The sequence below is a fragment of the Eucyclogobius newberryi genome, unplaced genomic scaffold (genome assembly GCF_026437365.1).
Source record: "Eucyclogobius newberryi isolate DKJ021-1_F unplaced genomic scaffold, fEucNew1.0.hap1 SCAF_9, whole genome shotgun sequence".
NCBI lineage: Eukaryota > Metazoa > Chordata > Actinopteri > Gobiiformes > Gobiidae > Eucyclogobius > Eucyclogobius newberryi.
In genome coordinates, this window is record NW_027316532.1 from 23,671,535 (window position 1) to 23,687,636 (window position 16,102).

The 16,102-nt window shown below is 39.3% G+C and overlaps 2 protein-coding genes across 22 annotated transcripts in view; one reads left to right on the plus strand and one right to left on the minus strand.

Annotated features, from left to right (window-relative positions):
• Positions 1-484: 484 nt before the first annotated feature.
• On the minus strand, positions 485-10,202 carry atg4c (autophagy related 4C, cysteine peptidase). The gene is made up of 10 exons (XM_072439165.1): positions 10,096-10,202; positions 8,955-9,038; positions 8,270-8,527; positions 6,326-6,665; positions 6,082-6,152; positions 4,852-5,036; positions 3,789-3,867; positions 2,954-3,030; positions 1,848-1,967; positions 485-1,166 (listed from the first exon to the last, which is right to left on the minus strand). The coding sequence occupies exons 1-10, from the start codon at positions 10,169-10,171 to the stop codon at positions 1,008-1,010; spliced, it is 1,449 nt and encodes a 482-aa protein (XP_072295266.1). The 5' UTR covers positions 10,172-10,202; the 3' UTR covers positions 485-1,007.
• A 1,436-nt stretch (positions 10,203-11,638) lies between these two features.
• Positions 11,639-16,102, plus strand: part of dock7 (dedicator of cytokinesis 7) — a 44,605-nt gene continuing 40,141 nt past the window's right edge. For all 21 annotated transcript variants that reach the window (XM_072439340.1, XM_072439341.1, XM_072439342.1 and 18 more), the window contains exons 1-5: positions 11,639-11,766; positions 13,095-13,194; positions 13,955-14,130; positions 14,633-14,701; positions 14,791-14,920. In XM_072439340.1, coding sequence (XP_072295441.1) covers positions 11,729-11,766; positions 13,095-13,194; positions 13,955-14,130; positions 14,633-14,701; positions 14,791-14,920 — 513 coding nt within the window. In that variant the 5' untranslated portion in view covers positions 11,639-11,728. The remainder of the gene's footprint in view (positions 11,767-13,094; positions 13,195-13,954; positions 14,131-14,632; positions 14,702-14,790; positions 14,921-16,102) is intronic.

The following is a 16,102-nucleotide window of genomic DNA, read 5'->3' on the forward strand; positions in this document are numbered from 1 at the left end:
GCGGGGGGCCAACGGGCATATTATCCATGGTAACGGAGCGTCGCACACAGTAGAGGGACATTTTCTTTTCCGTCCGCGCAGGAACACAACTGGAGCCAGTGTCACCGGGTCACAGTATTTTCCCCCCCCGTCCCTGGTTAATGGGCTGTAGAGATGGTTAGCACGTATGATTAGTTTTAATCTGCAACATTTGACTGCGAGAGGAAAGACTGAACACATTTCAACACACCGCTGAGGTTATAGGATTCACTATTGGAAAGAAAAAAAGAGCTAAACTCTCTCTGCTGTGGCACTAAAACGATGCAGGTTGCAGCAGCAGATTCAAAACTTCAGCTAAGAGCGAACTTTATAAGAGCAAAAGAGAAAACGTGTCACTTTAAATGAGGGATAATCATTTTATTAAATTATATATAAAAAAGAAGACAAAAAAGGCATCTTATTTAGCATTAAATTGCCAAACAGATTTGTGAAATGATAAATCAAAGTGCATGATTCACAAAAAACTGTAAAATTATCTACTCCATCACCCCGTGAGTAAAGTGTCAAATGATTAAATGTTAAATTAGGATAAAGCTGGTTGCTAAGTGTTCAAAGACAACATACAAAAATACACATTTACTACTTTTATACATATACTAGAATCTATACATTTTCAAATTCACAAACTGCTTTACATATGGGCGTTAATAATTGAGCAATTCGTCTTAATTTGTTGTGAAATTGGACACAATACAATATTGCGTGTTAAAAATATTGTTTTTAGTGTCAACTTTTGTTACTAGTGACTAAACGGTGTCAACGGGACTTTTTTGTGCGTCTTCAAAGTAAGAAATCACTACAAATTGAGCCAACATCGCAACAAGGAATGACATCACACATCACAGCACATGAAACCCAAATGCAGTGTAAAGAATGAAATGGTATTGCATTAGTTTTAAACGTGGTCCAACGCCCAGGCCTGCGTGTAAGTTAGTTGAAGGAAGTTTCTTATCAGTAGTTTGAAGGTGTCAGAGCAGCACAAAGTCGCCTGTGGTGGTCACTGTCCGGCGAATGAAGGGCCACTCTCGCTTGTCGGGGGTCAGACACGCCGACAGGTCGTAATCTCTGCTGCGACCTTGGACGATGGTGAACACTGGGTATTTCTCTTTAGCTGAAGGCTGCAGAACCTGGGAAAGAAGAGCAGACAGGAACTACATTAAATAGTACTTTTAAAAAATAACTAACGGATCAAAATAATTAATACATCATATTAAGTTGAAGGAATAACTTTGTTGCACTTTATATGGGTTGGTCCTGGTTTTAGGCCATTTTAGTCCAGATGAAGACTTAATTTGGTGCAAGTTTTAGTCCTGATGAAGACATTTGGTCCTGGTTTTAGACCATTTTAGTCCAGATGAAGACTTAATTTGGTGCAAGTTTTAGTCCTGATGAAGACATTTGGTCCAGGTTTTAGTCCTGATGAAGACATTTGAACCTGGTTTAAGCCCATTTTAGTCCAGATGAAGACTGGATTTGGTCCTGGTTTTAGTCTTGATGAAGACTTAATTTGGTCCTGGTTTTATCCCATTTTAGTCCTGATGAAGAATTTATTTGGTCCTGGTTTTAGTCCTGATGAAGACTTGATTTGGTTTTGCCCCAATTTAAGTATGAACACAGTCTTGGTATAGTACCTATGGACCAACGACCTGACGAAAGGCATTTTCATGGCTAAATGGTGCCACCTACTGGTTACTCTTTAGATTACTGATCAGAAAAACCCTAGAAACTGGAAAGTGTAATGTACTGACAGGTTTGTGCAATACAACACAAATATAAGACAAAAAAAATAAGCAAATGTATGTATATACCTTTGTCAGCTCTTGATTGATTCGCTCAAAGTCTTTGAGGCTTCTGGAGTAAAATCCAATGGTGCAACTCGGGTCCATTTTACTGAAAGGCATCTTCTTTGGCGATGGACAGTGAAAAGACTGTAAAGACACAAACACATTTATGAAGTTTATGAAGCAATGCATTTCATCCTCTTTGTTTGTGTCCATTTACACTTCCAAGAGTTTATTTTTTTTCCTTCCATTTATTTCTATTATCGTTTTTAAACTTACAGCAACAAAAACTTGCATAAAACAAACTTCTGTAAAGAAAGAGAAAAAAATATCCACATATACATACACAGACAAACATATATACATGTATACATACACACACACACTAACTCATTCTCTCATATGCATATAATATTAATAGTAATGATAAAGAAAAAAATAATAAAAAATAAATAAATAATAAAAAAAAAAAAAAGTTCCAAGAGTTTCAAATTAGGTTTCTCATATATAGGGATGTCACGATATAAATGTTTAACGTTACGAGCGTTATTGTGAGAAAAAAACATCCTGACTTAACAATTATTAACAAGGCTGTAACTAAACGACAGAGGTCTGACATGTTACTATTCCTCCAGTTTGTGACCGGCTTTATGATATTGAACTTTCTGAATGACAAAATAAAGTTAAAGATGACAATAACAGCCAGATAATTTTTTTATTTACATTTAAATCTATTTTTTGGACTATAGACTACATTTTGCTTCTAAATAATAATCTTGACATCCCTTATTCATGCATAATATTGTTGGTAACACTTAATAATAACACATTTACTAGTCGTTATAAAGCATAAACAAAGACTTAATTCATAATGTTCAATTACTTCATTAAGAATGATTGAGGCTTGGTCCATCTATTACATTTAGGCCTTATAGTCTGTGGTGCCTGATTCACATTTACATTATTCTCCTTATGTGGCAGCTTTAGACACCGCAGCATCAAATAAATCAACTCAAAACAACTCGCATTATAAATTCCGCCGTCTGAAAAGATTCATGCCTTAAGTGTTTTTTACGGAACTGATTGCGTTCGCGTCAGAGTCAGCCTTGTCCGGGCGCGCCTCCCCCGTTTACCTGCAGAGGGAAGTCGCCGGTGCTGACGTCCACAAAAGACTGACAGTAATGAGGATCCATGTAAATCAAGCTGTCGTCTGCAAGGACAAAACAAAAGACAAGTTATTCAAAAACATCAGATTATTACCCAAAACGCGCTCGCTCCAATTTCCATGCAGAGCAGCTCAAAGTCCCCCCCCCCACGCTCGGCTTAACGTTAGGACATGCCTCGCGGAAGGTTGTTGCCTTTTTAATATCCAGCAGGGTGGGTTAGAATCTGCATAATCGGACTTACGGTCGAAAAAGGAAAAGGGGGCCGTTGTTTTTTAATTTTTCCCGCGCCGTGGGGTGAATTACTTTTGCAAACACGCAATTACGACCCGGGCGTCTGCGCGTGATGAACGCCGTGGCGCGCTGCTCCCTGGAAGCCGGAATGTATGGCTTGTCATTTAGACATCATCCACCACTGTATTTCAAATTGGTAAAATGTAAATGCGTAAATATTGACTGCCAAGATGTACAACTGAAGGTTCCCGCCGGCTCCTGAAGGTGATGGAGAGTAGCTCACTTTGGGGACTGGATTAAATTTAATGCATGCTTCCTATGGAAATCAATTACGCCTCACAACTTGGGCGGTTTACTCGTGATGAATGGGCGAGGCTTTGATGGGTCAGGAAGAATAAAGTAAGCCCTGCCTCACTTGGCTCTTCTCTCCCCCCCGCCGCCCGCGCACAAACAGGAATGCATTGACTTACTCCGTCTTCTCGGGATAAGAAGGGTATATTATGCAAAATCATCTGTTATTCATAGCAACTCTCTCTTTGTCTTTCTCCGTTTCCATTATGGCAACGCTAACCTTGAAATCCGACAATGTAGCAGGCCTGTTTGGGCTTCCCACCGATGATGCCGAGGCAATAATCCAGGCCTAGAAGGTTCTAATAAAAAGAGAAAAGAGGACACAACACGCTTTCAATCTCGTCTTCTGTAAAAAGATAAAACCGAGAATATAATATAACGCTGCAAGAGCATTAACAAATTAAGGTTCTCTTGTCTTAATTCTATAAAAGATTCATACAGTTCATGAGGTAAAGTGTTTTTTTATACTGGCATGCATTGTATTTGTTTACTACAAGTCAAACAGATCTGTTGGGAGATCAGCGATTCATGATTATTTTAGTAGTCGACGCTGCAATTATGTTTTCAATCAGTTAAACAGTTATTTTTATTGTATATTAAGATTTTCAAATACATTTTAACCAAATAAAGGTTGATATATGGTGAGTGAAGGCTTCTACATAGAGAATATCTACAAATAACGTTGTTTATTAAAAGGAAAATCAGTCGGTTTGGTTATAAAATGTTGTTTGGAATGTGTTTTGGAGTTCAGATGTGATTGATGATGATTATTTTAATAGTCATGATTATTCCAGTTAATCATTGCATGCCTAGTAATTGTTGTGAATTTTATGCTTTTCATGTGAATTTCAAATCAAATCAATTTATTTTTGTAAGGCCCAAAATCACAACAACAGTTGCCTCTGAGGGCCACAGGGAGAAATGAATCAACAATGTCTGTGGTGGCGATGGAGTCAGACAATGTCTGTGGTGGCGAGGGACGATGTCCCAGGGTCCTCTGTCCTTAGACTCTCCTTCTCGGCCAGGAAAAACTACAAAAAAAAACCTCTTTGGGAAAAAAGCGTAGAAACCTGGAATTTATATAAACAAAACCCACAATTTGTCTTTGTACTTATCCAATACAATCAATTTAAGGGTAAAAAAATAAAACAAATGTTTTGTGATTCACGTTTTAAAAGCCACTGAAGTTCAGACGAACTCTCTCTCCCTCTCAGCCCAGAACATGATTAATTTCTAACCGGTTGAAGCATTCGTCCGGTTAATTGCACAGCTCGTTCCTCTACCTTAACAAAGTTGATGTAGTCGGGATTGGTCTTCTCTCCTCCGAGCCGCACCGGTATCAAGATGACGACCGCTCGACCGTCCACCTCGCCGGCGCCGGACGCTTCGTTGTGTGGTGGACGTTGGGCCTCGGCGTCCTGGCCTGCTCCTGGAGCCCTGTGGTTGTCCATGACATCGCCGCTGTACACTGTGGACCATCGATTATACGAGAGGTCAGACCCGGGCCATTTGTCTGTGTGTGTCTAAAAATAGGACGTGTTGCCCCCAAGCCACATTTGCCTGTTCCGTTTTAGATGATTACAAACTACATTCTGTATTTCTGCAATTTTTTGTAATATATATCTATTGTTGTTGCGGTTCCGATCAAAACATATCAGCCTCTGTATTTTCACTGTACACATTTACATTTACACAACTAAAGTACAAGAAATTGAGGCTTTCGGAGCTGTTTTTTGAAAGAAAAATGCAGTACGCAACTGTTCTGGAAGGGGACCCAACACGTGCTTGTCCCCGTGGAGATGTTACTGTATTGCCTGGAATGTTCCACAATATAGCATTAAACCCATCTATCTTTGCATTTATTTACTTATGTGCGATTTATTGCTAAAAAGGCGTTCTTACTGTGAGTGGGCACCTCTCCACAGATCTGACCTGTAACTTGCAATACTGTCGGCCGTTCCAGGAAATGCGATAACATCTCCATTGGAGACGAACAGATGGTGGAGTGCAGCAAAGACACAGTGCACCTTTAAAATGACGCATTATGCAGACTTTGTGCCATTTTTGGTTTTTAAACAAGCTCTTGCACACCTCTGCTTTAACTTCCCATGTTTTAGAACTTAAAATAATATGTCTATATATTACTTAATATCTGTGAAAAGTTGCCAGAGAAACAGACAAGCTAGCTTTCCCATTACATGCCAATATCCGTGTGCAGTTGTAATGAACGTGATTGATGGCAGAAATGTGTTTGTGAGTCTCAGAGGGAAGATGATTTACTGATGAGGATTAATAATCAGAATTACTTTAATTCATCCCAAGGAGAACCGAAAAAAAAAAGGCTTAATGAAGCTAAATTCAACCAGGTTTGTTGTGGGAACAATGTTATAACATAACAGAAAACAAGTTCAAAAAAGTAAGTTTTGCATAATATTTGACCTTAACAAGTAACCGCAGTAACTTGAAGTGTGCCCCACATGCTGCTTTATACATCAGCGGCTCATATTTCATACCTGTGCAGTCCTGGGACACATACGCGGTTATCCCTGCCAAGATGGGGTCTATTGCTTCTTCGACAGCTTTCCTAGGAGATGCGGGTGGGCAACGGAGGTGAGAGAAGGGTAAGAAAGATCAAACTAATAAAATGGCTTTGTAGTTTAATTTCATGACTATACAGACCTTTAATCATTGCCATTTACCCCTCAAAAATAGTCTTATAGATCCAAAATGTGAAAACTGATTTGACATGGGACTTACTTGAGGATGTGTGCCACCACCGCAGGGCCGTACCAGTCGCCCGCCTGTCTGCCCATCACTGAACCCAGCTGCACGAGTCTGTGAATGCCCAGCTGAGAGGACGAGTCGTCGCCAAACCACGACACCAACGTTCTGTGGTAAATGTCCTTCATGTGGGCGTCGGCCTCTTCAGCGGGGCCGAACGCCTGGGCCTGGTTCGTTTCTGGAGGTTTAGGCAGAGATGATCCTGGAGAGCTCTGCAGCGACGCCTCCAGTGAAGCCACGAGGCGTTTGGCTGCGGAGGTGGTCCACGTTTCTGTGTCTAGAGGCTGGAGTGTGAGCGCCTCCGACCACGTCCAGTCTGTGGAAACGAGACATGAACGTCAATGACTTAGTTTGATGTTGAATAGTCTTTTTAAAGATAATTTGTATGGTAAGGTTACAGGTTAATAGAGAACACTAAGGTGGCCCCCTAAAGAGCTGCAAGTAGTAGACTAGTCCATTAGTCAAGTGTGGTTATCAAAATATGATGATTATCTTCTTAGTGGAGTAGTAGTTATTCTGATTCATTGTAGTAGCCGTACTCCCAAACTAATTTTAGTGCATTAATTAAAAAACAACATTTTGCTTGGTGTAAAAAAACCTTTCGCTTTAATTCATATATTGCGAGAAACATGAATTGACCGTTTGAAAATAAAAATTAAAAAAACTGAAATAATTTAAATAATTAAATCTGTTGTGAGAAAAACTCCTTTGAAATTGACTGACAAATTACCCAGTGGATGCTTTTCCTATTGTAACCACTGATTTTAGCCAGACATTTCTATTTTTTTTTACCAATACAGTGCAGTTTGAGCCTAACGTGTGCGATAAAATACTGCAATGTATTCCTTTGATTATGAAAAGTACGGTAACTAAATTCTGAATACCACCAAAGGACAGAGTAACTGTATCAGGAAACCGTGTCTCAAAATGTGTGTGTTTAGTTACTTTCCAGCACAACAATTTAAACCAGAAGTCCATTATAAGTTCATCTTAATGACATCTTGTTTTTAATGGGGATAAACGAGTGTATTCTCTGTGTCATTCTGTTCAATATAACTTTGAGTGACCCAGTATTTCACTTTAACAGATTCTCAAACTGGGAGGAAGCTTAAGTCAGAGAAAAGGGGAGTGACTGGGACCATAAAACAGTCCAGAGCCAAGTCTAAAACATTATCAAAGTGACCTTGAATGACCAAGTGTGAAATTGATCAATAAACGTGCCTAAGTGCTCATTAGATATTTCATAGAGAAATATGACATATTTGAAATGAGAGAAAAGTAAAAGTTTAAACATCGTTTTAAAATGGCTGTAATAAACTGGGAGTCTGGACATTACGTTGACCCATAAAGAGAAGAGTTTTACAAAGTAGATATTTGAAATGTCAAATATAAAACATTCTGTTGACATGTTTGCTTATTTATTGATTGATTTACACTAAATATTAAAGGATTTATTAACTTAAGAGTTATAGGCTCTGTTGACACTTGCACCACATCAAAATTGGAACTAAACTGAAACTAAACCCAGACTAGACCAGGACTAAACCAGCATCAAACCAAGGTCAAACCAGGACAATGATGCAACGATAAATCTGAATAATTATGACTAATCTACTACTGAAATCATTATTGACTGATTCTTAATCGTTATCTTGACTGTACAAACTTTACGACATATGCCAAAAGAGACAACAAAACGGCAAAAAACAATACAAAAATTGTGATTTATATCAATAATGCACTTCTTTTATAAATATTCTCCATCTGGAAACCTCAATATACAATATAAATAATTGTTCGACCAGTTGAATACTAGAATAATCATTACTCGCAGCATATATTCAAATGTAAAAATTGAATGCATTACAACACTGACAGACTGGACACATCTTTCTCGGAGGCGATCATGATTCCACGCACCTCGACCGAGCAAGTGAAGAACGAGGGCCTGAGCCAGCATCATCTGCCCCGCCCGGAGCATGCAGCCCCAGCCACAGTCGGAGGTCAGGGATGAGCCGGGCAGCGCCGGGAACTCCTCTCTGTACGTGAGCCACACTCGAGACGCGAAATCCCTCCGAAAAGCCTCGACGTTCCCCACGGCGGAGTCGGCCTCGTACGTGGCCTCGCAGCAGGCCTCCTCTGTCGGGCTGCTGCTGTCGTCGTCCTCGTCGTCGTCATCTGAATAACACACGTTTAAAATCAAATTCATTGCATTCTTAACGCTAAAGTTTGTTCCCGTTTAGTCCTAAAAATAACGTTGATTTGGTTTTGTGGTCCAGTGCCTCGGGTCTTAGTTCTTCGTCTAGTCCAAGGCTGTGCAATCGGTCATCTCTAATCGTCAGTGATACATTTGGGGCCTTTTAAATCGAGAGGACTTTGTAGCAGAGTTCAGATTTTTCAAGAAGATATTGAAGATTGATCAATATGACAAAACTTGTTATTTTGTCATATTGTCCAGCCCAAGTCTATGTTTAATTCAGTTCATTCGCACTTCAGTTTAGTGCTAGTTTGAGCTGAGTTTAGTTCTGTTCTAGTCTCTGTTTAGGTCTAGTTAATGTTTAGTTCCAGTGCCAGTTTGGATGTGTGTGTGTATCATTAAACAAACCTTCTGCCTTGAAATGGTAGCATTTCCCCAGTAAAAGTACTGGAGAGTTTCTGCTAAAAGAAGTCTTGGACTTGAGAGCCCAACCTGAAATAGAACAAAACATCTCATGAAAACGGAGCCTGTAATTACAATGTTTGGAATGTTTTTGCTTCGCACAAAACAACATAAAACTAAAGGAATAAAATGTAGTCCAGACAGAGGTGGTAGAGTAGCCCAGTGGTTCTCAACGTTTTTCAGTTGTGACCCCCCAAACATAAAAAATAGACTACCCCCAAAGTAATAATATAGTATCACGTCTAATGTTTGATTGTATTTTGAGGACATAGATGCATTACTTTGGTAGGCCAACTAATAATAATAATCTACATTTAACACTGCATTTGTAGTGCACTTGATTTCTAAATTTCCCCCTAATATCATCTGGGGACCCCTGGAAGCTTAGTGACCCCCAGGTTGAGAACCACTGGAGTAGCCAAAAATTGTATATGAGCAACGTTACTTCAAAATATTATTACTAAAGAAAAAGTACAAAGTTGTGGTTCGAGAAATTACTTAAGTAAGAGTAAAAAAATAATGTATAAGTAACAATCAGATAAAAATCAGATTAATCATTTTAATTTAACGTAATTGAACAAAAACAAAAAAAGAATGCACAAAAAAAGGACAGACACAAAACTGAAAAAATAACATAAAATAAATAATAATGATAACAACAAAGACAAAATTAATGGTATATGAAGGAGCGGTGCAAGAAACACAGACGTTCAATTAGTTTTGTCCGCAAACAAATAATATATTCCACATAAAAGGGAAGAGTTACCAAAACATTTACTCAAGTAAGTAACTACAGTTACTTCAAATAAAATGTAGATAAACCACTCTGTCAAGTACAATAGATTAAAACAGATATTCAAGTAAATGTAACTGAGTACCAGCACCTCTGAAGCCATGCATGACTATTTAAAGCCCTGACTCACTGAAACGTGACGCTGTCCTGTTTTAGTGATTGAATACGTGTTAAATATAGTCACTTCTCAGGCTCTTTTAAGTCAGATTAACACTTAAACTGTCAAAACTGTGTGTGTGCAGCAGTTTCATGGCTGTGTCTGTGTCTGATCAGCCCCGGGGCCAAAACACTCACTGTACTTCACATTGTGCCACACTGACAAGAACTTTGTCTTCAATTTTTCCACCTCGTCGCTCCCTTTATTCTCCATCTAAGCCAGCGAAGGATGAGACCCATTCCCGAAGTCTGAGGCAAAACAACAAGCAAATACACACATCAGTCAGCTGAAAGTTACAGTTGCAGAAGTACAAATAACAGCGACACAAATAGAAACTGCCGCTGCAAAGTCTCACCTTATTTCGTTGCCATGGTTCCTAGCATGTACCCGTTTCGCGTCGCTCTCACAAAGCTGTCTTTTTGTGGAGCTTAATCAATAAAACGTAGCATGGTTTTGCTATTTGACTTCACACTGCGCTGCGATGGTCAATGTTTACACTGTAGGAGGAGGAAGTGGAACAGAAGATCACGTGGCTAATTCTCGCGATATTTAAGTTGGAAAAAAACGAGAGATGAGGTTGAGGTGCGCTTGATTACGTTGACGGGACAGTCTGAGCGGGCGAAAACGGGTTTTGAGAGCAGACGGTTTTAATTACACATTTTAGTCACCTTTTTTCGGAATTGCACTATTATTAAAACCTTTTGGAAAGACTGTTTACAATTTGTAATACGTCACATTGAACCCAACTTTAGATTAAAATTTGAACATATCATTTTTGGTTTTCATGACACAAAAGTGGACTATAGTAAGAAAATGGCAATTGATTTAATTCTCACATTTTGCAAATTCTGTATTCATAAAAGTAAATTTTCATCATCAGTATCCCTTTTTTCCCCTGTCGTCATTAAACAAATTGAATCATATTTGCTCACCATTGCCAAAAGTTTAAACCAAAAAGCCATTTCTACTTATGAAAACTGTATGTCATTAAATGTTTTTGATGTATAAAAGGTAATTGTAAATGTAATATGCCCCCCCCCCGGCATTCCTTTAACTGTTTGTTATGTGTTATAAATGTTTTGCTATAAAGAATTTTGACAATGAAAAAAATAATTTAAAAAAAATTACACATTTTCTCTTAAATACTTTCATACTTTTGTATTTACTGTACTTTATAAGGTCTTATTTTAATGCCAATGTTATTCCATACTAGTGTGAAATATTCTTGGTTATTAATTTTAGGTGGCGTTATAGTCACGTGCCTGAAATAAACATACATACATTACAGACCAGAGCAGTGTTAATTTTGAGTGAATTCATTGTAATTTTCATAATTCAGAGCAAAAATAATCCAGGTAGAAATATTATCAGGATCACAAAAAAGTAAAGCAAATTCAAACTCTTAAATCAATGAATTTTCTTGCGCAGTGTTTACATTTTGCGTATATTATAACTATATAAATTAAATTAATATATAAATGACGCGCTTTTGTTTCCGTCCGTACCTGTGCTTACGTAAACTCCAATGTCACGGCGCGCACTGCGATTGTGGTGGGTGTGTTCCCTTCATTCATGGTCGCGCATTTCCCTCGCGCACTTCTGTCGCCTTTACGGTAGCGCCGGCCCCGTTCTCCCGTTGGTTTTCCCGTGGTTTTCCCTGCTCCGTGTGTGTGTATGTGTGTGTTTGCGTATGTGTGCGCGTGTGTGTGTGGAAGCCGCGTCTGTCTACTCCCAGCTCGGGAAGCCTAAAGCACGTCTGCGGCCTCTGCCATGGCTGAACGCCGCGCCTTCGCACAGAAAATCAGCAGGTAAACACCACACGGTTTGATGCGAGCTCATAACGGGCGCGCGCGTGTGGCCGTGTCGTTTCATTCGGGTCGCTCGTAAACGGAGGAGGCCCCGAGCAGAAGAGCCCGTGCTACTTAGCGTTAGCCGCGGAGATGCTCAGACCCAACCCAGAGACGCACAGTGATGCCCCCTGTTTACTACGCAAACAAAGGGTGCGACGTGTGATAATAACGCTGTAACTAATGTGCTTTGGTTTTTTAAGTCTTTTCCGTAGATTATCTCCCGCACGCGCGTTATATTTGAGCTGAAACACTGATTGTCAGCATCAGATCAGCTGTGTGAAGGCGACGGACAAAGTGGCTGTGTGTTTACGGGCAAATCTGATCATGATCGGATTTCTGGAGTTGTCAGATTATTGAAATTTCACATAGACAGTAGTTGCATCTGACGTGATTGATCTGATTTCTTTGTGATTGTTCTGAACTGTGCAAAGATTTGACAAGGGGGGGGAAAGGGATGCATAAAGGGGCAAGATAATATGACAAAAACAAAAATGAAAGGGGAAATGTTGTGTTATTTAAAAATGCAGGTACAATCCATTGATTCACAGACACACCAGTTGTTTTTGATGCTCAGATTTCTCTTAGACGTGTAAACACACAGCGAATATCAGAATATCAGTTGTAAATATTGGGTTATAAGGTTATTTTAGTGGTCGTGCAAATGTACAACGTTGTGTTTACAGTCAGACCCATGCTGCAAGGGCATTTCATTAACGCTTGTCTGAGAAAATAACACTCCCACCACTACAATTAAACAGCAGCTTTAATCTCCTCCGCCTCAGACAGATCAAAGTAATGCCCTTAACAAAAGGCTTTGTGTTACCTGTCAAAAGACTATCACCCACACGATGTCTCAATAACAACACTCTGTCATCCGTCAGACAGTGTGTTTGTTTACTACACTTTGTTATATACTTCTATGCATATTTTATGATATCCGACGGAGCCATTAAACTGTGAAAATAGCTACTTAGAGTAACACTACGATAGGCTTTTTGTTTTGCATACAATTCATTTAAATGTATTTGTATTTCCTGACTCAGAATCTATATAAAAAACACCACCTAAAGCAGACAATACAGAGTTATAAAACATAGATAACATTGTAAAGAATCCGTATGGAGTTTAAATTAAAATAGCAATCTCATTTATTGATCTATATCTAATCAGTGCCTATTACAGGACTTTACATTTGTAACAATTATGTGTGACTTTATTTTAACTGTTATGGCCACACTTATTAAGACTTGTAGTGTGTAAAGCTCCTTTGTTTCCCTGTGTTTCAGGACCGTGGCAGCAGAGGTCAGGAAGCAGATTGCTGGACAGTATGGAGGTTCCCCACAGCTCTTCAAAAACCCCAATGCAGGAGCAGCACCAAGTAACACAGTGAGTTCACAACAAACAACACGCAGACTCACAATAATATGCATTCTATTTAGTGTTTATTCAGAAACAGAGGAAGTTAATGGCACTTATGTTAAAAACAGGCTACATATACTGTATTTAGCATATTACTTATATATAGGCCTTGTCAAACAAATCAGCGGTACCACGACCAGGTAAGCATATTGTTCTTTGTGTATAACCAGATCTAAACAGGTTTGTGGATAGGATTAAATTTGTGAAACGATTTGTTTCTATTGTACATTTACATTTCTTAATACATTTTAACCAAAAAAGGTAAAAATATTGTCGTTGAAATCTTCTAGATAGACAATATTTGCATATAAAATGTATTTTTGATGAAAATCTGATTAAAAATAAGACTGTATAGTCCACATAATCAGATAATGATGATTATCAAAGCACGATTATGATTATTAAATAGTCGACTAATCACATTTATTCCAATTAATTGTTGCAGCTCTAGATTAAACCATTTCCAAAGTAGTTCTTAACAAGGACAAACCCCAAAATAGGACATAAATGTGTATAAAATTGACTAAATTAAACTACAACTACAGAGGAGCCGGAGTACCACCAGAAGCAGCTGCAACAAATCACTATCAATGACTGGGCAAAGCTTTGTTTGTTAAAAGGGAAGTGCCAATTCACAAACACTGTGGCTTTAGAAGATTATTATTTTAATCCACCGTCGTCACTTTTATTATTCGTTTGTTGACATTTCTGTTTGACCAACCACCAGGTGCCCCTCACGGAAGCGGTGGATCCGGTGGATTTTGAGGAGTACCTGATCACGCACCCTCCCATCGTGGAATCGGGACCGCTCCGAGATCTGATCGAGTTTCCTCCCGACGACATCGAGGTGACATACACGCCGCGGGAGTGTCGCACCGTGGTCCAGGCCGTGCCAGAAGAAGGGTGAGGCTGCAGTCCATCTTAAATATCCTCTGCAGATTATTGTCAAGAGTCTTTTTCACCGCACACCTCTAATAATAACTGATAAAAAAGAGCTGATTCAAAATAAAAAGACCATAAACTTGAATTGTAATTTTCCTAAATGGATATGAGGGGATATTACTGTGGTTAATTCTCCAGTCCATTCCTTTTGTGCCTTAGTACTTGAACCTGAGCCAAGACATTTACAGGTACAGGCAAGTTTTAGCATATTTCTGGCAGATTGCTGTCAGAATATTGTCACCATGATGGGGCAAAAAATGTTGAGAAATCCATTTTATCATTCATCATTTTATTGTCCTCACCTGTTCTATTTTCTGTTCACAGCAGCACTTTGTTTTCAGTTGCAGTGCACCGCAGGGAGTCAGTGAAATGCACGATTATTATTTCACTATGTAGTTTCAGTGGCATTGTAAGCGCATTGTAAGCCGTTTTAATGTAATGTGATTAAAACGTTTGTTTACAGAGACACCGACGCTCATGTCAGAGACTGCGTTCGATCGTACACTGAAGACTGGGCCGTCGTTAACAGAAAGTGAGTGGTTGTTAAAGTACCGTAACGTGCAAAAGTTACTCATGAGCAGCTCTGAAATAATTGCGCTCTCGTTATAAATTGCCTTGTAGATATCACAAGCTCGGTACGGGGTTCAATCCTAATGCGCTGGACAAGCAGAAGGAGCGTCAGAAAGGTCTCCCCAAGCAAATCTTTGAAGCGGATGAAATGCCGGAGACCAGCAGCTACCAAGACGACCAGGTATGAGTTTGTGTTGCTGGGTTACAGGTCAACGGTTGATCAAGTATTAGTAGTTGACAATAATAATAATAATTAAAGCCGTGGTCGCGACCCCCTTCCCGCCCATGTTTTCTGCTGCGTTTTGCGGCATTCCAAATGACGCTCAGTAATTCACCGTTGATGATTTCGTAGTTTGCAATTCAAGTAGTTGTTTGTCCTGACAAATTGCAAGATCGTGCTGAACGCAGACCTGAGCAGAGAGAAAGAGAGAGAGAGCCTTGGTGACCCGTTGTGGTAGAAAGAATAAAGTAAAGAATACCCCTCCTCCCTTTACCTCCGTCACCTAGCAACAGAGATCAACCGCTAACGCTAATGCTAATGCTAACGCTAAGACCGAGGAAATGTCCAATCAAAATAAAAGAAGAAGATGAAGTGAAGGCATTCATTGCGCCTCTTCTGGCCAATAGTGAAAAATACACAATATCTGCAGTGCACTTTTTTCATGGCGTCTTGAGGAGAATATAACCCATGAGTTTCAAACAAATCAGACAATGTTGAGTTTTTCACACAATGGGTAGGGGGCGCTATAGAGTAAATTGTTACATGGGTATTAATTATTTCCAATCAGATCATAAAAACGCACTAGTGTGTGAAATATGAGCTCCGTAGATCAATTCCAATAGGCGTGACTTGTCCTTTTAAAAAACAGGAAATTAAGCCTTTTTTGAGGGCGTGTTATGCGGAGACCGTATTAAGGAATATTTTTTTAAAAATGGGAAATTATTAAAATTTCAATGTCTTTAGATGCAGAAAGTGTTGTTTTAAGCTTGACGAAAAACCTAGGACAAGTACGATTTTGTAAAAAAAAAGTCAAACGTGCCGGGGCCACTTTGATTCAAATGGCTGACTTCCTGTTTATCATACAGCGATGCTGCCAGGTGCTTTTTACTCATCAAAGGTCAGAGGTCAAAGGTAGCTCTATCAAGCGTTTCATGTTTTTTATTTTTTGCTCTACGCAATGGCCAATAATATTTGAAGGTTGGGTGTTTTTATTGTTCAAAAATATGTATTCTTACTGTGAGCAGGATTGCCCCTCCACAGATCTGACCTGTAACTTGCCCTGATGGCTTCACCTGCTTGTCCCTATGGAGATGGAAGTTTAATGCGGTACCGTGGAACATACTAGACAAAAGTGACAAATAG

Bases quoted from the DNA above. Each gene is read 5' to 3' on its own strand.
- atg4c (XM_072439165.1), bottom strand. From the start codon at position 10,171: ATGGAGAATAAAGGGAGCGACGAGGTGGAAAAATTGAAGACAAAGTTC. The intron at 6,153-6,325 runs GTAAGTCCCATG...CGCATCTCCTAG, and splicing joins GTGGTGGCACACATCCTCAA to GAAAGCTGTCGAAGAAGCAA. The intron at 3,031-3,788 runs GTTAGCGTTGCC...TTGTCCTTGCAG, and splicing joins CTACATTGTCGGATTTCAAG to ACGACAGCTTGATTTACATG.